This window comes from Dendrobates tinctorius, unplaced genomic scaffold, assembly GCF_039654945.1.
Source record: "Dendrobates tinctorius isolate UK_male_01 unplaced genomic scaffold, ASM3965494v1 ptg000008l, whole genome shotgun sequence".
Taxonomy (NCBI): Eukaryota; Metazoa; Chordata; class Amphibia; order Anura; family Dendrobatidae; genus Dendrobates; species Dendrobates tinctorius.
Genome location: NW_027361676.1, coordinates 22,243,318 through 22,267,453, shown reverse-complemented (window position 1 = coordinate 22,267,453; position 24,136 = coordinate 22,243,318). Strand labels below are relative to the sequence as shown.

Sequence of the window (24,136 nt, the reverse complement as noted above, 5' to 3'; positions counted from 1 at the left end):
CCAGACGGCCGGCTCAGGGAAACAAGACAAGGCGAGACAAGACGTTAGTTCAAGGAAACTTCATTAAGGACCACTCCTGGGTACAACAGGTGCAAAACGTGAACACACAAAGTACATAAAGCAAGATGCGTACAAGTGCACGCCGAGGTCCAAGGCATGAGGAACACTTCAGGGTATAACAGGTGCAAAACGTGAACACACAGAGTACATAGAGCAAGGTACGTGCAAGAGCACGCCGAGGTCCAAAGCATGGTACGTGCAGATGGTAGACAGAGGCACGAAGACATCAGACTCCGGACAGCAGGCAACGATCAACTGGGACATCAGGTTCTGTAGCTCTGAAGGTGATCGGCAGGTTCCGGACATCCGGTAAGCAAACCAGGGTTCCATGCAAGGAGACAAGACAAAGTTAGAAACAGGATGCGTGTCAACGAACACGCCCGGGTCAGGTTCACAGGACGGAGGCCTGCGCATGCCAAGGGGCATTCCAGGGACAGGTACAGGGACGGTGGCCTGCGCGTGCGAAGAGACACGCCAGGGAGAGATACAGGACGGAGGCCTGCGCGTGCAGAGGACACGCCAGGGACCAAGATAGGGTACGGAGGCATCGGAATTCGGGGTGCTCGCATCGACCGACAGGGTCCAGTAATCAGACTGCGGAAATCAGCTCCGGACATCAGGCCGCAGTCATCTAGATCCGGACCTCTGGCAGCGGTCGGCAGGTTACGGAATCTGGCAGGCAAGACAGGGTTCAGAGCAGAGCAAAGTAAGCAAAAGACTTTGTGCAAGAGTAGCACGAAATGGCACAGTGCGAAAACCAGCGTGCGTGCAAGGGAGCACGGAAACCACGACTGGGGCACTGGCAGGTGGTACCGACAGTGGCATAAGCAGGCGGGCACGACTTAGAGGCGGCTCACACAGCCGGTAACCACTATAGCACTGGACAGCGGGCACGGCTGAGGCACACAGGCGAGCACGACTAGAGGCGGCACGACTGAGGCACAACAGGCAGGCACAGGGCGACCAGGCGCGTGCACTAGGGCACGGAGCCACAAGGCAGGGCTAGGCAAAGGTACAGGACAGAGACGCGTGCGAAACAGCATGGCAAAGCCTAGTACGAAAAGTGCAAGGGCGCACAAAACATCAGAGACAAGGCAAAGGGTAAGAGGCAGAGAGGGCATGCCAGGGGCAAAGTACAAGATGAGGCCTGCGCGTGTGGACAGACACGCCAGGGACAGGGACAGAGTCTAGCAGCGGAGCGTAGGCTGAAGCCCAGAGCCGGGCCAAGGGAGAGCCTTGGGACTAGACAGAGTACAGAGCGAAGGCCTGCACATGTAGAGAGGCACGCCAGGGACAGGGTACAGAATGGAGGCCTGCATGTGTAGAGAGACACGTCAGGGACAGGGTACAGAGCGGAGACCTGCACGTGTAGAGAGACACGTCAGGGACAGGGTACAGAACGGTGACCTGCACATGTAGAGAGACACGTCAGGGACAGGGTACAGAACATAGCATAACAAGGAAGCATAGCGAGGACAAACAAAGCACAAAGGACAACACGAGACAAAGCACGAGACAAGAGATGGAATACGAGCACGGAGCATGTGCAAAGACGCACGACAGAGCAAAGTGCAAGGGCACAGAATAGAGGGAGCAACCCAGCAGACCTAGCAGCCATGCCGGGAAGCAACACAATAATCAGGCCCTGAGCATAGGAAGGGGCGGTCTGATATAGGGCATAGCACCTCCACTTCCAGGTCAGGACCAGTGAAGAACTTCCAGTTCAGGCTCCAGGATCACAGGGAGCAGTCACATAATCAGGATTCCAGACATGCAGGGATGATTGCAGAACCAGTGCTGAAACCTAGGCAGGTCACATGATCAGAATTCCAGACATGCAGAGATGAATGCAGAACCAGCCTCTGCTGGAACATAGGAAGGACACATGATCAGGGGTTCTAGACATGACGAGACAATCACAGAAGGCAGAGCAGAAACGCAGGCATCCCGCAGCTCAACAGTCATGAGGTGAGTGTGCACACTGCTCTAGGGAACATGCAGGATAGCAGAAATGAGATGCACGTGCACACCGCTCCAGGGGTCATGAGGCAAAACAGACATGGCGGACATGACAGACATGGCGAGCATGACAGCCCCATATAATGCTCCATACAGTTCATGATGGCCCCATAAGATGATCCATACAAAATACACCCCATATAATGCTGCACAAAGGTTAATAATGGCCCCATAAGATGCTCCATAGAATATGTCCCATATGCTGCTCCATAAAGGTTATGGCCCCATAAGATGCTGCATAGATTATGCACCTATAAGATGCTCCATAGATTATGCCCCCATAAAATGCTCCATAGAATATGCCCCATTGGTGCCCCATAAGATGCTCCATAGAGTATGCCCCCATATGATGCACCATAGATTATGCCCCCATAAGATGCTCCATAGAATACTCCCCATATGCTGCCGCTGCAAATAAAAAAAAATAACATACTCACCTCTCATCGCTGGGAGCCAGGTGCCAGTGTGGTGAGCAGGCGGGGACACCAGCGTGATATGGGGGCCAGGTGCCGGTGTCGCCACTGGCTCAGAACCCAGCACTGGACATATTCACCTGTCCCCGGTCCATCGCTGCAGAGGGTGCGGCACGCACTAACCACGTCACTGCGCCCTCTGCTGCCTGAACATCACAGACAGAGGACGCGGAGGACAGAGTGGTGCGCAGCGGTGGACCGGGGACAGGTGAATATCACATATACTTACCCCCTCCTGGCGCGGTCTCAGCAGCCCCCCCTGCTTCTCCTACTGTCTCAAGCTCCTTCCTTCAGCTGTCACAAGGTACCGCTCATTAAAGTCATGAATATGCGCATATTCATGACTTTAATGAGCTGTACCACGTGACCGCTGAAGGAAGGAGCCTGAGACCGTGGGAGAAACAGGGAGGCTGCAGAGACGTGCCAGGGGGGGTAAGTATGATCTGACACTGCTGCTCCCCCTCCCCCGCCGACCCCCTGGCGTATATGACTCGCTTACAAGCCGAGGGGGACTTTCAGCCCCCAAAAATGGGCTGAAAATCTCGGCCTATACGTGAGTATATACGGTAACTTGAAACAATAGATAATTATATCACCTGCAGTAAAACAGTATTCTCATTCCACCAGAGATTTGCATAATAATAATAGTAAAAAACTATTTGCGTAAATGACAATAGAAGCCAATATTATCTTTCGCAAATTCACACAGAAAACAAAGGATTAGCCAACTTGTTCAAAGCCAATATGTGTCCAAATGTAGCACGGTTGGTGATAGGATCCAAAGCTTGTAATGCTCCGTTCTAGTCCGAGGGGTGTTTGCCGATAGTGCACTGGCCAATGGCACAACTCCACTAATATCGTCCTTTTGAAAATGAAGCTGTAGGTTGCTGTGTGACTTCACAACATCCCTTGATGAAGGAGAGCAAGCGTCTTAGAAACCCGTTGGATTTTTGGTATATGCTGCGCACCATAGATGTTGTGATGTCACACAGGAACCTACTGCTCCATTTTTAAAAGGATGATATTAGAGAGAGTGTCACCTGCCGGGGCACTATCCGCTCTTCAGACTAGCAAGGCGGATTTCAAGCTTTACAATGATAAAACTGCGTGTATTTACTCCTGACTGCCTAAGATGTTATTGTACTGTTGTTTTTTTAATATTCCCTTCTACAGAGGCAGTGGTGTCCATATGAACAGAGAGAGGAGCATATGTGGTTAGAAACAAGAAAAATATAAGTGATATCTCAAGATAGTCTGTCGAGCACAACGTGAAATGTTTCTTATTGTGCTTGATAAAAAAAAGGCTAACTGAAAGCTACATAAATAAGGCTACCTGAAAGCTACATAAATTGAGTCTGTTACCAGGTTTTTTTCTACCTAATCTGAGAGCAGTATAATATAAGGTCAGAAACCCTGATTCCAGCAATGTGTCACTTACTGGTCCTGAACAGAAAAAAGTTGATTCAGGTCACCCTTATAGTGATGTCCACACAGCACATGAGTAGTTCTATCCGAGCAAGGAAGCGTCTCTGCTTGACGTCAGGTACTTGTGAAAAAAGAAGGTATCCAGCTCCGGAGATAAAATCCAAAAACTTTATTGAAACAAATTAAAAGGTAATAAGCTGCTTGATAACCAGTATATACTGGAGGAAGGAATGTCCTAGATAACTGGACACGTTTCGAACACGTGTAGTGCTCTTAGTCCTCAGTTTCACAATGAACAGTCTTGCAAAAGTCAAAATACTCCCCACACAGGTGGTAAACAAATGAAAATAATTGCTCCACTAAGAAAAGGTTAACACCCAGATAACATGGCAGAGAAGAAAAAAAAAAGAAAAACACATAACACATTTAAGTTACGACGGTGCATGTCATATATAGATGGTACAGACAATAGTCAATAGTGCAACATAAATTCCTTCTTTAAGTTCAAGCCCAAAGGTACTCGGGTGTTTAATAAATAAATCCAGGGACGGATTATAGGAGGGGCAGGCGGGACTTCAGCCCCGGGGCCCCCACCACAAGAGCTTCTAAGGGGGCCCCCACCACTGGGCAGCGACCGCCAATGCAGCGCGAGGATAAATATTAGACGCCGTCAGTGAATAGCAGGAACGGAGCGGCCGGCAAGGGTCCGTCCTGCTTCCTGCCCGGAGGCCGCGCTTCCTGTTTTCACACGTCATCATTCAGCGGCCGCTGCTGTGTGAGGGAGGAAGCGCTGGCGATGCTGCGGAGGACAGGTGAGAGGAGAGAGGTGGTGTCTTGTGTGTGTATGTATGTGTGTATCAGTGTATGTATGTATGTATGTATGTCTGTGTCTGTGTGTGTGTATATCTGTGTGTATGATGGAGCAGGCAGAGGCAGTGATGGGACATGGGAGTGATGGTCTAGAAGGCAGTGATGGGGTGAAGGAGCAGGCAGTGATGGGGGTGATGGAGCAGACAATGATGGGGGTGATGGAGCAGGCAGTGATGGGGTGATGGAGCAGGCAGTGATGGGGTGATGGAGCAGGCAGTGATGGGGTGATGGAGCAGACAATGATGGGGGTGATGGAGAAGGCAGTGATGGGGTGATGGAGCAGGCAATGATGGGGGTGATGGAGCAGGCAGTGATGGGGGTGATGGAGCAGACAATGATGGGGGTGATGGAGCAGGCAGTGATGGGGTGATGGAGCAGGCAATGATGGGGGTGATGGAGCAGGCAGTGATGGGGGTGATGGAGCAGACAATGATGGGGGTGATGGAGCAGGCAGTGATGGAGCAGGCAGTGATGGGGTGATGGAGCAGGCAGTGATGGGGTGATGGAGCAGGCAATGATGGGAGTGATGGGGTGATGGAGCAGGCAATTATGGGGTGATGGAGCAGACAATGATGGGGTGATGGAGCAGACAATGATGGGGGTGATGGAGCAGGCAGTGATGGGGTGATGGAGCAGGCAATGATGGGGTGATGGAGCAGGCAATGATGGGGTGATGGGGTGATGGAGCAGGCAATTATGGGGTGATGGAGCAGACAATGATGGGGTGATGGAGCAGACAATGATGGGGGTGATGGAGCAGGCAGTGATGGGGTGATGGAGCAGGCAGTGATGGGGTGATGGAGCAGGCAATGATGGGAGTGATGGGGTGATGGAGCAGGCAATTATGGGGTGATGGAGCAGACAATGATGGGGTGATGGAGCAGACAATGATGGGGGTGATGGAGCAGGCAGTGATGGGGTGATGGAGCAGGCAGTGATGGGGTGATGGAGCAGGCAGTGATGGGGTGATGGAGCAGGCAATGATGGGAGTGATGGAGCAGGCAATGATGGGAGTGATGGGGGAAGGCAGTGATGGGGTGATGGAGAACGCAGTGATGGGGTGATGGAGAAGGCAATGATGGGAGTGATGGCGTGATGGAGCAGGCAATGATGGGGGTGATGGAGCAGACAATGATGGGAGTGATGGGGTGATGGAGCAGGCAATGATGGGAGTGATGGGGAGAAAGCAGTGATGGGGTGATGGAGAAGGCAGTGATGGGGAAAAGACAATGATGGGGTGATGGTCGAGAGGGCAATGATGGGGTGGTGGGTGAGAATGCAATGATGGTGGTGGTGGAAAGGGCAATAAATGGGGGTGGTGGAGGAGGAGGAAATGATGGAGGTGGTGGAATGGGCAATGATGGGAGTGGTGGGGGAGAAAGCAAAGATAGTGGTGGAGAAGAAAATGATGGAGGTGGGGGAGAGGACAATAATGGGATGCGAGGGGAGGAGGACAATGAGGGGTGTGGGGGATTGGGATGGGAGGAAGGGGGACTTATAATGGCCTTAGGAACAGGGGGAGGTGGAGGAAGACATTATCGCTTATTATGTCTAACACAGTCCCTTAGTATATAGTGTACTCACTAATTCTGTATAACACCATCCTTAGTTACATAGTTTCCTCTTTTATTATGTATAACACCATCCCTTATTACGTACCATCCTCTCTAGTTATATATGATGCCGTCCCTTATTATATAGCTTCCTCTGCTGTTATGTATAGTGCTGTCTCTTACATAGTGTATTCTTGTTAATTTTGTTATTTACAGTGCCCTCTTTTATTACATATGACTGCTGATCGAAGAGCCGGTGACCAAACTACCAGTCCATCAGCTCCTCCATTAGAAAGGAAGCTTTCCCATGCTCCATCAGCCATCATTGCATTATACAGCCAACAAGACAGGACGGTATGTAATAAATAACAGGGCTCTATATAATCCAATATGTAAGGGACGGAACTGTACATAACAAGAGAAGGCACTGTGTAAGGGACAGCAATATACATAATAAAAGAGACTATGTAATATATACCTGTATGTGTAATTTCCCCTGGAGCTCTGCAATCTGATGACAGACATGTGTTGGATACAGAGATTTGACAGGGGGGTGGTAAAACTTAGTTGTCAATTTATTCACGACTTTCTAAGATGTATTACAGAAAAAGTACAGTTCAGAGTTATGGGAAAAGATGCTTTGAAATTGTTATATTATGTGGAAAGCAAGAGAGCCAGACAAAATCATACATCATTGTGGGAAAAAATACAGTAAAGCTTGTAATGTATACATTTATTTAAGCTTTTATCTGTACACACTTTTATATAAAGCATGTTTTCGATCGCTAACACCTCCCCCTTGTACTTGGAGATGCTCACAGGCACATTAAGACAGGTGATATATCCTCCTTCAGCCAACAGACCTGTATTCAAAGAATGCTTCTTTTTCTTCTCTTACTATAGGAGAGCAAGCCACTACTCCGGAGATAATACAATAGAGAGCATATTGTTATACAGTAGTTAGCAACAATTGCTGCCGGTGAAAACTTTCCCTTTCTGCATTTTTATTATTCCTTGGCTGTCTTAACATTGGGTTCAATAAAAAAAAATGTGAGTAACTCTTTCTGTCTATAATTGGACTGCTTTGAGTTATCCTGGACTGTATCTCTATTGTAGTACTGTAAATCTGAATGTGGCAGAACAAGAGGATAAGATTAGATTGTACATCTAAGTGCTACAGTTCGCGCTCTACTGTTATGGCTAAAATGTTAATGATATGGGGGCCCCCACCAGATTTTCTGCCCAGGGGCCCTCACCAACCTTAATCCGGCCCTGAATAAATCCAAAATGCTTCCCTATCCCGCAATTTTTTTACCCTATCTCCGCCATTACCATGCACCTGTTCTATTGCATAAACACTAAATTGTGCAACTTGTCTATTGTGCAGGTTTACAAAATGGTTGGATGCGTTAGATATATGACGGGTTGTGGGCTGAATGATATCATAAAGATGCTCTCTAATCCTGTCTTTTAATCTTCTGATCGTGGAGCCCACATATAGCAATCTGCATGCTGAACACTCTATTATGTATACAACATAATCTGAGTTGCAATTTAGAAAACTTTTAATTTTGAACTTCTTTATATTTTTTGAGCAAGAAAAAACAGACTTTTTTTAGAACGTAGACATGTTTTACAAGGAGATTGCCCACATCTAAAAAACCCTGTGGTGGACAACCAAGTGGAAACATTTTTCGTCTGAACAGTGCCATAAAAGCTGGGGGATAAAGAATTAGCTAAAGTCGGGGCACGTCTGGAAAGAATTCTAATACCATCCTTCAATATAGTATCCATAATATCGTCATCTCTCAGAATATTTAGATTTCGATGCACTATGTCAGAAATTGACTTGAAATGAGTACTATATGTAAGAACCAGCACTGGCTGTTCTGAACAAAAATTAGTATTATTACTTTTAGATTCAATCTGACATTTGGAATTTGGTTCAACAGTCGGTGAAATGAGTTCCGCTCTGGATTTTTTATCTACTATACTGAAAGCACGATTTACAGTCCAATCAGGATATTTTCTATTTTCGAGACGTTTTTTCAATGTTCTTTTTTTCACTATCAAAAATTGTATTGTCACTGCAATTTCTTTTTCTCTGATAACCTCACCCACTGGAACTGACTGAATCGTATGTGGTGGGTGGAAACTGCGTGCGTGAAGTATGGTGTTGCCTGCGTTTTTTTTGCGATTCGTACAACCTACTCCACCCAGATCGATATTAAAGAAACGCACTCGCACTTTTGTGGGCTCCACGATCAGAAGATTAAAAGACAGTACCTTTGGGCTTGAACTTAAAGAAGGAATTTATGTTGCACTATTGACTATTGTCTGTACCATCTATATATGACATGCACCGTCGTAACTTAAATGTGTTATGTGTTTTTCTTTTTTTTCTTCTCTGCCATGTTATCTGGGTGTTAACCTTTTCTTAGTGGAGCAATTATTTTCATTTGTTTACCACCTGTTTGGGGAGTATTTTAACTTTTGCAAGACTGCTCATTGTGAAACTGAGGACTAAGAGCACTACACGTGTTCGAAAAGCGTCCAGTTATCTAGGACATTCCTTCCTCCAGTATATACTGGTTATCAAGCAGCTTATTACCTTTTAATTTGTTTCAATAAAGATTTTGGATTTTATCTCTGGAGCTGGATACCTTCTTTTCACACTTACTGGTCCTACTAAGTGAAGTTTTGACAAAATCACTGTTTTATCAACAGGAGAAAATCCATACAGAAGTACTTGGCTTGCTGACAGGTATTAAAACCTCACATCTACCACTGATCGGCAGCTTTCTGCCTATGCACAGTGTACACAGAAAGCTGTCTATCAGTGGTGTGATTATACAGAGCTCAGCATTTTTGATCACTGGTGAAACTGCAGCAGATAAAACAGTTTTTAATAAAAACTGTAACAACGAGTAAAAGATACATTGCTGGAATCAGAATCCCTGCCCCAGATTATACTGCTATAAGATGGGGTAGTAAAAACCTGGTGACAGATTCCTTTTAAAAGTAGGCTATTCCATAAATTCCATCTGAATAGACATATCAAGAAAATAATGATAAAAGATACTTGAAATAATCTACTATTTAATCTAAACCTTATTATATAGATGAGGTTGTTCTATAAATGCTAGACTATTATCAAATAGCTAAAAACATTAATGCCAGACCAAAGAAAAAGCATTAACAAAATATTGTAAATTATAACCATGCGTCTCACCTTTGATGAACTCTCAATTGCGTTGTCCCATCGTTTAACTCTTATAGTGAACTGCATGTTCAACATAGTCATTATCCCGCTGAAGGTACTGCTGATCTTTGGGGAAAGGATTTCGAAATATTCCTCAAAATTCGATTTTCCGGGAATTTCCTTTCTGTTGAGTAGTTTCTTGACTCCATCACCAACCTGTAACATATTCATGTCTGTATCAAACATGAAATGAAAAGGAAAGGTCTTGCAAAAGATAGAGGCTGAAATAACGACGTAAGATTGCGGTATGCACGGGGATAAAGAAGGTTTTGTGTTGTTGACCTGAACAGAATACAATATATAAGGCTCCTTAATAAAGTCATTTCCATCGTTGACACGTTGTGGGACCAACTTCACTTCCACCCCAGTTTCATATAAAGTATATGCTGCTGCCTTAATTATTCCAGGTAGAATTAGTGTGGTGATGTCGTTAGGAAAGAAATAATATACATTTAGGAAATCTGAATCTTTTTCAAGGCACAGAATTGATCCTTCTTGCAGACCACCATCATTTTCATGTGGTCGGGACTGTCCGCACTGCTTCAGGTGGGTGCTAAAACTGTTCAAAAAGTCTTTTAACGTCCCGCCGACAACTTCTAAAACATGCTCGTCTTCTTCGTAACATATTTTGAAGAGTTCTTCACCTAGAGATGCTTTAACATCATCTATAGGGATACCTAGAATGAGAACAATGTATCATTAATAAGACTATACCATTAAATAGGTTGTCCGGTCTAAAACTACAAGTCTACAAAAATATTCAGAATTGAGAGTCCTCAGTGGTTGATACCTTTTAATGGCTAACTGAAAAGATGGTAACACATTGCAAGCTATGCAATGTCTATGCCTGATGAAGAGACCTGAGTAGTCTCGAAAGCTTGCAATGTGTTACCATCTTTTCAGTTAGCCATTAAAAGGTATCAAGCACTGAGGACTCTCAATTCTGAATATTTTTCTATCTACTGGCTAACACGGTACAAAGATATACATCTTTCCTGTAGAAGTCTACAGTCACTCTATGTGACTGCAGACTTATGAATCCTCACATTGCACGCAGCATACGCTACGAGGATTCTCCAATGCCGACACCGGGGAGAAAAGGGAGTGTGACCGCCAATATGTGCCTTGCATACATGCGGTCATATGCCAACTAGATGGGCAATGCAAGCATATTGAGTGAGGCCGGACACAGTCTCATCGGAATGTGGTTGAAGTATGCAGATCCCATAACTGCTGTTACATGACTGGTCGCTGCTAGCACCAGAGAATCCTCACACGTGCGAAGTGAGGATGCACAAGTCTGCAGTCACATAAAGTGACTGCAGACTCCCAGTTCTAGACTGGACAACCCCTTTAATATGTGGAAACAAAGAGAAAAAATGGGCATGATCATAATAGTGTACTCCTTCGTGTAATGAAGTTATCCAGGAGATCAGCTAAAGACACATTTTTTGGCTTGTCAAACTCCTGGAGTAAGATAATTTGGCTACCCTCACATTTCCAAATGTGGTATTCTATTGCAAGTACAAACTTTCAAATTCATAATTAGCCATACAGAAAAAGGTTGTCCATCAAAAAATACAATCCATTCATCCAGAATGGACTATTCATCTAATTAAAAAAATAATATTTTTTTACATTTCACTTAAACACATGTATTTTCGGCTAAAAATAAATTTTGCAATGGAGTTTCATTACAAATTATGCATTGTTTTGCTTCTACAGGCTCTTTGTTTCCCTGCTCTTTCAATTTTAATGTGCTCTATGGTTATGAATCAGCTGAGAGGAGCTCAGAAAAAGACAGATGTAAGAAGAGATGCAAACTTTCCTGTTGAATGTTAGAATGATCTCACTGACAGATTCCCAGGTGAAGAGGTCGCCACTTTCTGTTGTTACTGCAGCTTTTCTCACACAATGATCAGCATTTCTGTCCATACAATGGCTGCCGGTGGAGTATCATGTGACCAGACCTGTCCATCTGCCCGGAGCCCCCCGCATATCCATTACTGCGATGCGATGGCCTCCGGGAAAATGGCCGCCAGAGGCGGCGCATACTCAGATTGAGATCTCATCACCGAGATCTGAAATCTGAATTTGAGCATGCAACATCCCCGGCAGTCATTTTCCAGGAGGCCACTGCATCACAGTAATGGATGTGCAGGGGGGGCACTTGACTTTCACAAAATGCCGGTGGAGCCCCCCGCACCACAACCATTTTCACCCTCAGCGGAACACTCCCTCATCCAAGCCTGCGGCCTGCAGCATCACCCCACTCTTGCCTCCTCCTGCAGAGACCCTGGGTACCCCGCTTCACCGCAGCCACCATCCCCGGTAAGCAATAAGACGCATGGATTATAAGAGGCACCACCATTTTATTAAAAAAAAGTTTTTTTCCTATTGTTCTCAAATTTGGCATGCGTCTTATAATCCAGTTAGTCTTTTAATCCGCAAAATACGGTAGATTGTTGATTTCAATTGAATTTCACTAATTTAAACAGTAATTAGAGCTCTAAGTATGTTAAGCTAAACATAAGTTTGTAACATTCCTGGAAGCCCCCTTTAAATATTAATCTTAGCACTCAACATACAACTGCCTGCATACAATAGATTATGGCCACTTAGGAGATTAAGCACCAACTATATCGGCTGATGATGGTGCTTCTTTCACTTTAAGTGATACCTTACACTTTTAGTATTAAAGACCTCTTCTGGGTGGTGCTTACACATAGAGCAATGGTATATTGCACAGACAAGAAGAAAATAAATGGAGCAGTCACCTGGTCTTTCTTGTTGAATGCCTTTAATCCATATTAGATGATACAAACATCTCAATCAAGTGCCTGATGCGTTGTGACAGGGGAGTGGAGTAGTTGAACAAGCCTCATGGACGACGGCCGTTTCGTGCTGTTGCTGTGCTTCAATGAGTCCATGTTAGCCAGGGTATTACAACACTTCCTTTTAATAAGGATTGTGGAGTGCTTGAACACATTATGGTGAAAGTGACGTCAAAACAATACATACATGATTACGGATAATACATTGGTTTATAACCATACTGACTTATCCAGTTTATCATTTAAACCTAATGGACCTTGAGCATCGGTACCTAAGATCCATTTGCCTTCTCTTCTTAATAATAATTTATTAAGATCACCACCCTGTTTGGAGTATTCTATATGTTCAATTCCTGCAAAACGTAAAGCATTTGGATCTGTATTGTGTACCTCTCTTCTGTTTTATTAATCTTAGCGATCCTTTCCCTGTTAATATAGAATGGGAATGTTCCCTAAATCTTATGTTCATTTATCTGATTGTTTTTCCAATATAAAAAAAAACTTACCGTATGCAAAAAAAAATCACATAACTTACTTGTTTTGCATGACATATAATTAATTCTTTTCTTTTCAATGATCTTTTTATTGATTAATCAAAAGATGATAACACCACATAGAAATAACCAATTTAAGGTAACATGGATTGTAATGGTGTAAAACATTTAGCAAATGCAAAATATTTTCATTTATGAAAGAGAAGAACTAAGAATAGAGATGAGGGGGGAAGAGAGCCATAAAGAAAATGGGGGAAAGAGAGAAGGAAAGAGAGAGGCTGGGGGGGGGAGGGAAAATAAAGGAGCAACAGAGAGAGAGGGTGTGTTCTGAAACATCACAGACCGAGTTTCGAGTTAATCAAATATTCATACTTGTAGAGGCTTGAGGGTAGATCTGTACTTAATCCAGGAGCTCCAGTTCCCTTCAAAAGATAACTGTGAATGGTTCACCAAGGCAACAATCTCAGCCATATGATATAGTTGGTCAATTTTTGTCAGCAGTTGATGAGAAGTGGGTATCTGGGTTGTACCCCAGTAAGTCGGGATTAGGAGTTTGGCCGCAGCTATAATATTGTGGATTAAGGTGGGAGTCTTTTTTTGTTTGAAGTATATAGGGAGATTCAGCAGAGCCGTCTCGGGTGTCAGCGACACTGGGGACTCTGCGATATCTCTGATGAATTTCTCTGTTGCTGCCCAAAAGGGTCGGAGGACAGGGCAAGTCCACCATATGTGAAGGTAGTCACCCCCCTCTTCCTCGCAACGCCAACACCTAGCCCGAGCTCTCGACTGCCAGGTACAAGTCTGTGCCGGTGTAATGTACCATTGTGTAACTATTATAAAAACGTTTTCTTGGGTTTTCACACAGCTCGTTGGACCGTGCGAATAGATATGTTCTATTTGTGATTGTGTGAATTTGTATCCTACGTCTTCTCCCAGAGGGCAATGTATGCTCTTTTCAGGGATATGTCTTTAGATATGAGTGTCTGGTAAATTGTAGAGAGGACCTTGGTTGGTCTTGATACTCTGGAGCAGAGAACTTCATATGGTGTAAGCTTGCGTGAATTATCTGGGCAATATTGTATACGTTTCAATAGCTCGCTCAAAGAATTATAGTGGAGAAAAGTAAAGCTCGAGGGGGCCAAGAGATCACTCAATTCAGTCAGCGGAAGGAGTGCCCCATCCGTCATTATCTGATCAATGGAGATTTGTCTCAATTTCCGGGCTAGGTCACCTCCCTCCCTTAATGCATCCAGAGATGGAGACAAGGCGTCGGATAGTTTCAATAGTGGGGATAAAGGGGATACCAGGAGAGTGTGGAAACTCGACCAAACCCTGAGCAAGGCCAGAGAGAGGGGGTTGTTGGGGGGGAAGGGATTCCATCCCATAGTATATGTCAACAGTAGAGACCTAAGAGGTATAGGAGATAAAGTGTTTTCTATGTTGACCCAATGTTTGTGACTAGAATTCCTAATCAGGTCCACTGATCAAGAAAGCACCGCTGCATAGTAATAGCTTTTGATGTCGGGGGCTCCCATTCCCCCTCTATGTTTTGGCAATGATAGTGTGCACGAGTTAATGCGGGGTCTTGCGCCCCTCCAGATGTATTTGAAAAATAAAGAGTTCACTCTAGCGAGGAAATAGTTTGGTACATGAATAGGTAGAGTTGAGAATAGGTATGTGAATTTGGGAAAGATCAAGCTTTTTAGGAGATTCTTCCTTCCCGTCCATGACAGAAAAGGGTCTCTCTACGATTTAATAAATTCTACACCCTGTCCAGTAAGGGATAATAGTTATGCTGGAAAAGTTCTTTATCAGATCTAGCTAATTTTATACCTAGGTAAGTAATATACCTACTAGGCCAGGCAAAAGGGTAGAGCTCCTTCAACTTATCCAGCGTGTGGGCGGGGACGTTTAGGTCTAGAGCTTCCGATTTTGACGCATTCACCTTAAAGTTTGTGAGGTTTCTATATTCCTCAAGAATTCCCAGTAAGACAGGAAACCCTCGTAGCAGATTCGTCATCAAAACCAACAAGTCGTCAGCAAAAGCCGCAGACTTATGGTGATTATTACCAATTTTGATGATCTGAATCTCTTTACTTTGCTGGATTGCACACAACAGCGGCTCCATCGCTGGTATGAAAAGGATCGGAGAAAGAAGACATCTTTGGCTTGTTCCGTTTTGGATGGTGAATGCGTCTGTCAGGGAACCATTGACTCTAATACGTGCAGTAGGGTCTCTATACATTTTCATAATGGCCGAAACTAATGGTAAGGGGAAGCCAAAGCAGGTCAATGCCTCTCCCAGATAAGCCCAGTCCACCCTGTCAAACGCCTTTTCAGCGTCAGTCCCAAGAAGCACTAAGGGAAGGTTTTTTTGTTTTGCAAAATGTATGAGATGAAGAATTTTGTATGTGTTATCCCCTCCCTCTCTCCCCCCCACAAAGCCTGTTTGGTTTAACGAGATTAATTCTGGCAAGAATTTTGCGATTCTTCGTGCAATCATACTAGCGAACATCTTTAGGTCAACATTTAACAAGGAAATCGGTCGATAGCTGCTGCATAATTCAGCATCTTTACCTTCATTGTGTATTAATGAAATTCTGGCTTCCAGAGCCATATTTAACAGTCATGGGAGGATGATCGAGGGGAAGGATTTGTAATAAAAGGAGGAAGGCCATCAGGGTCCAGCGCCTTGCCGACGGGCATCTTGACAGGGTGGACCGGAGCTCGTCCAACCAAAAAGGTTTGACTAACCGCTGCTGCTCTGAATCCGAGAGTTTTGGTAATCCCAGACGTGTCAGGAAGGACACTATGGATTGTCTCCTGCTGGTCAACTCCTGGGAGGACTCAGGTTGGCGCAAATTATAAAGTTGCTTATAATAGTTTAAAAATTCTGATTTTATCTGGTCATAGTCAAAGGTGCGCGTACCTCTCAGATTTTCAATCGAGTGAATATATGTGTGAGCTTGACGCTCTCGTATTTTGACATGTAATTAACTCTTTTACAGAATGTGTGACTGTTCCAATTTTTACATTTTTTCCCGCTATGTGTAAATGGCAAAAAGAACAATTCCCACAACGAAAATTTCCTATTGGATTTTTTTCATTCAACCACGTCATTTTTTTTTTCTTTTTCCACAAATCTCTTACGCACCAAAATTGCAGCTTCTTTTGTAGCTGATTAACAGTTTATTTTTTGCTACTGCTGTTAAGTCTTTATCGCTTTATAAGAGGTGCCAATTTCTTTTTCTTGCAGATCTAATCAAATTCATGTTTGGATTAAGTTTAAACGAAAAGATAAATATCTTATTATTTCCCAATTCTTCTCATCTTTTTTATTTGTCTTCTGTTTTAAAAATTCCACTTGATTTCTCTCACCTGCTTTCTCCATGTCTTTAATGAGTATATATTTAGGTTAACCTCATTTTAATTTTTTTTTGTCAACTCATCTGCTTGCTTAGAAAAACCTTTTTTATTTGTCTTCTGTTTTAACAATTCCACTTGATTTTTTTCACATGCTTTAGGGTAACCTCTTTAAAAAAAAAAAAATATTGTTAACTAATCTGCTTGCTTAGAAAAATCTGCTTCACTGTTATTAATTTTTCTTAGCCTTAAAAACTGGCTATATGGCAGGCTTCTTTTTCTACAGTGCCTTGCGAAAGTATTGGGCCCCCTGGAACTTTTCAATCTTTTCCCACATATCATGCTTCAAACATAAAGATACCAAATGTAAATTTTTGGTGAAGAATCAACAACAAGTGGAACACAATTGTGAAGTTGAACGAAATTTATTGGTTATTTTAAATTTTTGTGGAAATGCAAAAACTGAAAAGTGGGGCGTGCAATATTATTCGGCCCCTTTACTTTCAGTGCAGCAAGCTCACTCCAGAAGTTCATTGTGGATTTCTGAATGATCCAATGTTGTCCTAAATGACTAATGATGATAAATATAATCCACCTGTGTGTAATCAAGTCTCCGTATAAATGCACCTGCTCTGTGATAGTCTCAGGGTTCTGTTTGAAGCACAAAGAGCATCATGAAGACCAAGGAACACAAAAGGCAGGTCTGTGATACTGTTGTGGAGAAGTTTAAAGACAGATTTGGATACAAATTAATTTCCAAAATTTTAAACATTCCAAGGAGCACTGTGCAAGCGATCATATTGAAATGGAAGGAGTATCATACCACTGCAAATCTACCAAGACCCGACCATCCCTCGAACCTTTCATCTCAAACAAGGAGAAGACTGATCAGAGATACAGCCAAGAGGCCCATGATCTCTCTGGATGAACTGCAGAGATCTACAGCTGAGGTGGGACAGTCTGTCCATAGGACAACAATCAGTCGTACACTGCACAAATCTGGCCTTTATGGAAGCGTGGCAAGAAGAAAGACATTTCTCAAAGATATTCATAAAAAGTGTCATTTAAAGTTTGCAACAAGCCACCTGGGAGACACACCAAACATGTGGAAGAAGGTGCTCTGGTCAGATGAAACCAAAATCAAACTTTTTGGCAACAATGCCAAACGATATGTTTGGCCTAAAGGCAACACAGCTCAACACTCTGATCACCCCATCCCCACTGTCAAACATGGTGGTGGCAGCATCATGGTTTGGGCTTGCTTTTCTTCAGCAGGGACAGGGAAGATGGTTAGAATTGATGGGAAGCTGGATGGAGCCAAATACAGGATCATTCTTGAAGGAAACCTGTTGGAGACTGCAAAAGACCTGAGACTGGGATGGAGATTTGTCTTCCAACAAGACAATGATCCCAAACATAAAGCAAAATCTACAATGGAATGGTTCACAAATAAACATATCCAGGTGTTTGAATGGCCAAGTCAAAGTCCAGACCTGAATCTAATCGAGAATCTGTGGAAAGTTGTGAAAACTGCTGTTCACAAACAATTTCCATCAAACCTCACTGAGCTCGAGCTGTTTGCCAAGGAAGAATGGGCAAGAATTTCAGTCTCTCGATGTACAAAACTGATAGAGACATACCCAAGCGACTTGCAGCTGTAAGTGCAGAAAAAGGTGGCGCAACAAAGTATTAAGTTAAAGGGGCCGAATAATATTGCACGCCCCACTTTCCAGTTTTTGAATTTCCACAAAAATTTAAAATAAACAATAAATTTCATTCAACTTGTTGTTGATTCTTCACCAAAAATTTACATTTGGTATCTTTATGTTTGAAGCATGATATGTGGAAAAAGTTGAAAAGTTCCAGGGGGCTGAATACTTTCGTAAGGCACTGTATGTGGCAGGTGAGCGCTATTGCAGTGGAGCAACATGGTGATCACAACATGGTGATACTGTAACTACAACTTTTTTAAAAGTTGTAGTCATCATCTTTTATGCTGATATTCACATCTAAAAAATCCAGATTTTTGTTACCAAATTGGGATGTAAACTTCATATTAACTTTATTTTCATTATTTAAATAGTCAACGAATTCACTGAAATCATTTTCAGTTCCGTGGCTAATGCGGGCACATGTCAGGTGTTCAAAATAGCTGACATGTCCCGGGAAAGATGTGGGCTCACCGCCGGAGCCCACATCGAAGGGAGGGTGTCCAACGTGGGAGTACTATTATGCCCAATGTCGGAAAGAGTTTAATACCACATTATTGACTTTAGCGACTTTTCTAATCACAATATCATCCCATTTATAATTTCAGTCAAAGCTTGCTGACTTAACTAGTATCAGGGATAGGATCAGTAACAGAAGCATTGTCTAAACATATAGATTGGCGTTTAAAACATGTGTAAAAATTATGCCATCGTCAAAGATACTGGAGGTCTTTTAAAAACTCTTTTAGGCTGTGTGCCCACGTAGCGATTGTTAAGCGTTTTTGCCGCGATTTTCGGCCTGAAAATGCTGCGAAAACGTTTAAAAATCGTGTACAGAACGCCCCCCATGCATTCCTATGGCATTCCGCACATGCTGTGCTAATGCTGCACTTTTCTCTGCGGCAGAATCGTATCGTGGAAAAAAATCGCAGCATGGTCATTCTTTTGTGCGGAATCGCAAATAATTGCCGCGATTCCGCAACCATGGAATGCATGAGAATCGCTTACTTCCCGCATGTGGCTATGCCCACCATGCGGGAAGTTAAGCGTCTAATGTGCGGTTGGTACCCACGGTGTGGAGGAGAGGAGACTGTCCTCCAGGCCCTGGGTACCATACCCCTGTAAAAAAAAGAATAAAAAATCGGGGTATATTTACCTTCCGACGTCCCGCGCTGCATTCCCGGGCCTCAGCGTTCACAGTAATGCCTTGCGGCAAGGTCCTGTGATGACGTAGTCTCGCGTGACTCTAGCGGTCTCGCGAGATCGCTATAGTAACGCGAGACCAACGTCATCACAGGTCTCGCAAGGCATTACTGGGAACGCTGAGGCCCGGGATGGCAACGCGGGACGTCGGAAGGTAAATATACCCCGATTTTTTATCATTTTTTACATTTTATCTTTTAGGCTAAGTGCACACGTACCGGAACTCTAGCGGAAATTACCGCGAGAATTCCGGAATTCCAGTCCGCGGGAAAATCGCATTTTAAATTCCCGCGATTTTCCCGCGGAAAAACTAGCATTTTGCAAGTGTAATTAGCTTGCAAAATGCTAGCGATCTGTAGCATCGCTTGGAGAACTGATTGACAGGTTGGTCACACTCGTCAAACATAGTGTTTGACAAGTGTGACCAACGTTTTACTACTGAGGCCGCCTATGCAGCATCAGTAGTAAAAGATAGAATGTAAAAAAAAATAAAAAATGGTTGTATTCTTACCCTCCGACGTCCCGCGCAGCCGTTCCCAGTAATCCTTTGCGAAAATGCCCGCGATGGTGTCCGTTCTCGCGGGATCGCGACGTCTCGCGGTAATTCACGATGACGTCGCGCGAATGACCGCGAGACTTCGCGATCCCGCGAGAACGGACGTCATCGCGGGCATTTTCGCAAAGGACTACTGGGAACGGGAGCGTGGAGAGAGGCGGGAAGGCTGCGCGGGACACCGGAGGGTGAGAATAACAATATTTTTTATTTTTAAATTCTATTTTTTACAGGGGTATGGTACCCAAAGCCCGGAGGACAGTCTCCTCTCCTCCGGACCGTGGGTACCATCCGCAAATGCTCTGCTTACTTTCCGCATGGTGTGCACAGCCACATGCGGGAAGTAAGCGGCACAATGCATTCCTATGGGTGCGGGATCGCCGCGATTCCGCAAATTAATGAGCATGCTGCGGTTTTTACCGCGAAGCGATTCCGCCGCGGTAAAAACCGCAGCATTAGCACAGCATTGCGGAATCCCATAGGAATGCATGGGATGCTTATTTTTCGCGTTTTCGCGGCAAAATCGCGCGGTTAAAACAGCCGCGGAAACGCGAAAAAAACGCCACGTGTGAACTCAGCCTTACTATTGATGCCGCATAGGCGGCCTCAATAGTAAAGAGCTGGCCACACTTGTCAAACACTATGTTTGACGAGTGTGACCAACCTGTCAATCACTTTCCAAGCGATGCTTCAAATCGCTTGGAAAGTGCTTGAGAAAATCGAAGCAAAATCGCGAACAGAATCGCGGTAAAAGTGTGGTGAAATCGCGCAGAAAAAAACGCGCGATTTCTGGGAAGGAGTCCGGTTTTCACTGTGCGTTTTAACACGCAACGTGGGCACATAGCCTTAGAGATCGATTTACAAGATTTTAAGCTGGCATCAATTGATGTAGTGAATTTATATACGCAGATATTAATAACAGTGAAGCAGGTTTTTCTAAGCAAGCAGATGAGTTGACAATTTAAAAAAAAAAAAAAAAAAAGGTTACCTTAAGGATATACTTATTAAAACCAGGGAGAAAGCAGGTGAGAAAAATCAAGTGGAATTTTAAAACAGAAGACAAATAAAAAAAATGATAATAATTGGGAAATAATAAGAGATTTGTCTTTACGTTTAAACATACAGTAATCCAAACATGAATTTGATTAGATCTGCAATAAAAAGAAATTGGCACCTCTTAGAAAGCGATAAAGACTTAACAGCAGTAGCAATAAACTGTTAATCAGCTACAAAAAAGTCAAAATTTAGATGATATTTTGGTGCCTAAGAGATTTGTGGAAAAAAAAATTTAAAAAATGATGGGGTTGAATGAAAAAAATCCAATATGAAAATTTTTGTTGTGGGAATTGTTCTTTTTTCCATTTACACATAGTGGGAAAAAATGTAAAAATTGGAACAGTCACACTTTCTGTAGAAGAATTAATTACCGTATATGGCTGATTAGAAGACGCACCCCAAATTTTGAGGAGAAAATAGGAAAAAACTTTTTTTTTTTTTTAATAAAATGGTGGTGCATCTTATAATCCATGCGTCTTATTGCTTACCGGAGACGGTGGCATTTTATTTAAAGTTTTTTTTCTTATTTTTCTTCTAAAAATTTGGGATGTGTCTAAATACGGTAATTTATATGATTTTTTTTGTAGAAGTCTTTTTTTTTATATTGGGAAAACAATCAGATCAATGAACATAAGATTTAGGGAACATTCCCATTCTATATTAACAGGGAAAGGATCGCTAACATTAATAAAACACAGAAGAGAGGTACACAATGCAGATCCAAATGCTTTAAGTTTTGCAGGAATTTAACCTATAGAATACCCCAAACAGGGTGGTGATCTTAATACATTATTATTAAAAAGAGAAGGCAAATGGATCTTAGGTACGGATGCTCAAGGTCCATTAGGTTTAAATGTTAAACTGGATATGTCAGTAAGGTGATAAACCAATGTATTACCCGTAATCATGTATGTATTGTTTTCACGTGTCACTTTCATCATCATGTGTTCAACCACTCTCCAATCCTTATTAAAAGGAAGTGTTGTATCACCGTGGCTAACATGGGCCCATAGAAGCGCAGCAACAGCCCGAAACGGCCATCATCCATGAGGCTTGTTCACCTGCTCACTCCCCTGTCTCCTGCACAACGTCCCATGCACTTTATTGAGATGTTGGTATCCTCTAATTTAGATTAAAGGGATTCAACAAGACCGGATGAGTGCTCCATTTATTTTCTTGTCTGTGCAATATACATTAAATTATCTTTTACCTCCCTTCAATCAATTAGTGATACAAAACCTGGTAAGTTCTGGGAGCTTCATTTGCCTCTCATAATACTGACTTGATTCTCACATTATGATGAGCAGAACATTATATATAAACCCAATTTATATATAGTCCCAATACAAATGTTAAAATCCATATTGTTTTCATGGACCAACTAGCCTCATTAAACGTCCGCTGATCAGAAAATATTCAGAGATATGTGGTCGCTCAACAGCCTGTTTACACAAGCAGAGCGCGCTGAATAATGTGTATCGAACAATCTATAATTGTTCGTTCAGTGCGCATAGACTACCATTGTTCTCGGCAGCACGAGTCCTGTTTATAAAGGATGAGGTGCTGTCAAGAGAGATGATCTTTTGAGCAGAACAAGAGATCATTTAAAACCATGAATGTGCGTTTTGTTTGTCCATCAGGTGATCGGTAGCCTCTTCATATTTAAAGATAATCGTGAAATGAGCATTCATAAAAATGCTCATTAATGATAATTATAATCTTTCTGTGTAAAAGCATCATCAGCCTATTAGTTTCTTTTCTTTTGCTTTTAGTTCCTTAGCTCCAGTGTGCCGGCATATAGCCTAGGCACACCTGCAAACTTCAACATACAGGACATTTAGATGGACAAAATCCAGTATCAACAATTGTAGCAAAGAGACACAAACCCTTTCAGAATGTAACCCCTACAGTGGTCAGATGATCGATTTTGCCAGAGAAAGCCACAGCCAGCCTGGCATTTTCTTGGTACACTGATGAGCAAAAGGGTAATATTGTTTAAAACTTTTGACTTTCAGGCTCCATATCTTACCATCCACCACTGCTTCAAACCTGAGGCTACCATCACTGTGCAGAAAATCATCTTTGCTATCTCATACATAAATTTGACTTGCAACGACTTAGCATATAGATAGCTATGCAGATTCTTGTCATGGCACTGCATTTTTACTGTTTTGTTCCTGGTAGTGGAAAAATCTTTTTCTTCCTGTGTACTAAAAATTACAACATGTTCTCACATTCCCTAATAGCTCAGTGTGTTATTAGCTTAATTCCCAAGTGAAAAATCACGGGTTCAAATCAAGAGGCAGCAATGAAGAAACTTTCCCAAGAAAAGAGAAACAGCATCATCCAGGTCATCGATAATGGTCACTCGGCCAAGAAAATTGCCAAACTGCATCATGTGAGTGCCATGGCAGTTGGAAGAATACAAAATCAAGTCCAGCTATCCTTTCAAAAGCCAAGAGGTGGGCGCTTAGACAAAATATCGAAGTCAACAAGTGGGTGCATCACAAGGTCTATCAGTTCTGACACGACAAACATGACAGTGGAGGTGGCTCATATGCTTCATAATAGCACCGTGCGAGGCTGGAATGATGGCCTGAAAAAAGGTGAAGAAGCCTTGACTTCAATATCGTCATAAGATGGACAGCTCGAGTTTACAAAAAAGTTCAAAAAGTGGACAGTAGAAGATTGGAGAAGGATGATTTGGAGTGATGAGACAAAAGTCAAGTTTGGTGGAGGAAATATAGGGTTGTTTTACAGCAAAAGGCATTGGGTACTTGACCAGGATCAATGGTGGTCTCAATGCTAAACTATATGTGAGTATCCTACTAGACAAGTTACTTCATATACTCGAGTACTATGAGTATGAAAAGGATGACATAGCGTTCCAGCAAGACAATGACCCAAAGCATAAGTAGAGATTGGCAAATAAATTGTTCAGTGACAATGAACTAGTCGTGCTGGATTGACCCCCATAGTCCCCAGACCTCATATCAATCGACCACATGTGGGTAGAGTTGAAAAAAAAGCTGCATACATACCCAAATGAGTGGATCAGTATGCACCAACTTTGGGAACGTGTAGAAGAGACCTGGGAAACCGAATTCTGCCAGGGGGATAAAGCTAATTTTTTCAATGTGCCAGCACCAGGCAGGTTAATAATGCTATTACCCTGTAGATTAACCCCATATCTGCAGGTTAATAGCATTTTTGCTGTTGACAGTTTCCCTTTAATAATTCAGCACATGCCCCTGTATCTAAT

General features: G+C 43.1%; 1 protein-coding gene across 1 annotated transcript in view; it reads right to left on the bottom strand.

The window, feature by feature from the left end:
• The window catches only part of GUCY1A1 (guanylate cyclase 1 soluble subunit alpha 1), a 108,191-nt gene that overhangs the window by 40,642 nt on the left and 43,413 nt on the right, over positions 1-24,136 (bottom strand). The window contains exon 4 of the mRNA XM_073576429.1: positions 9,633-10,339. Within this exon, the coding sequence (XP_073432530.1) occupies positions 9,633-10,339 (707 nt within the window). The remainder of the gene's footprint in view (positions 1-9,632; positions 10,340-24,136) is intronic.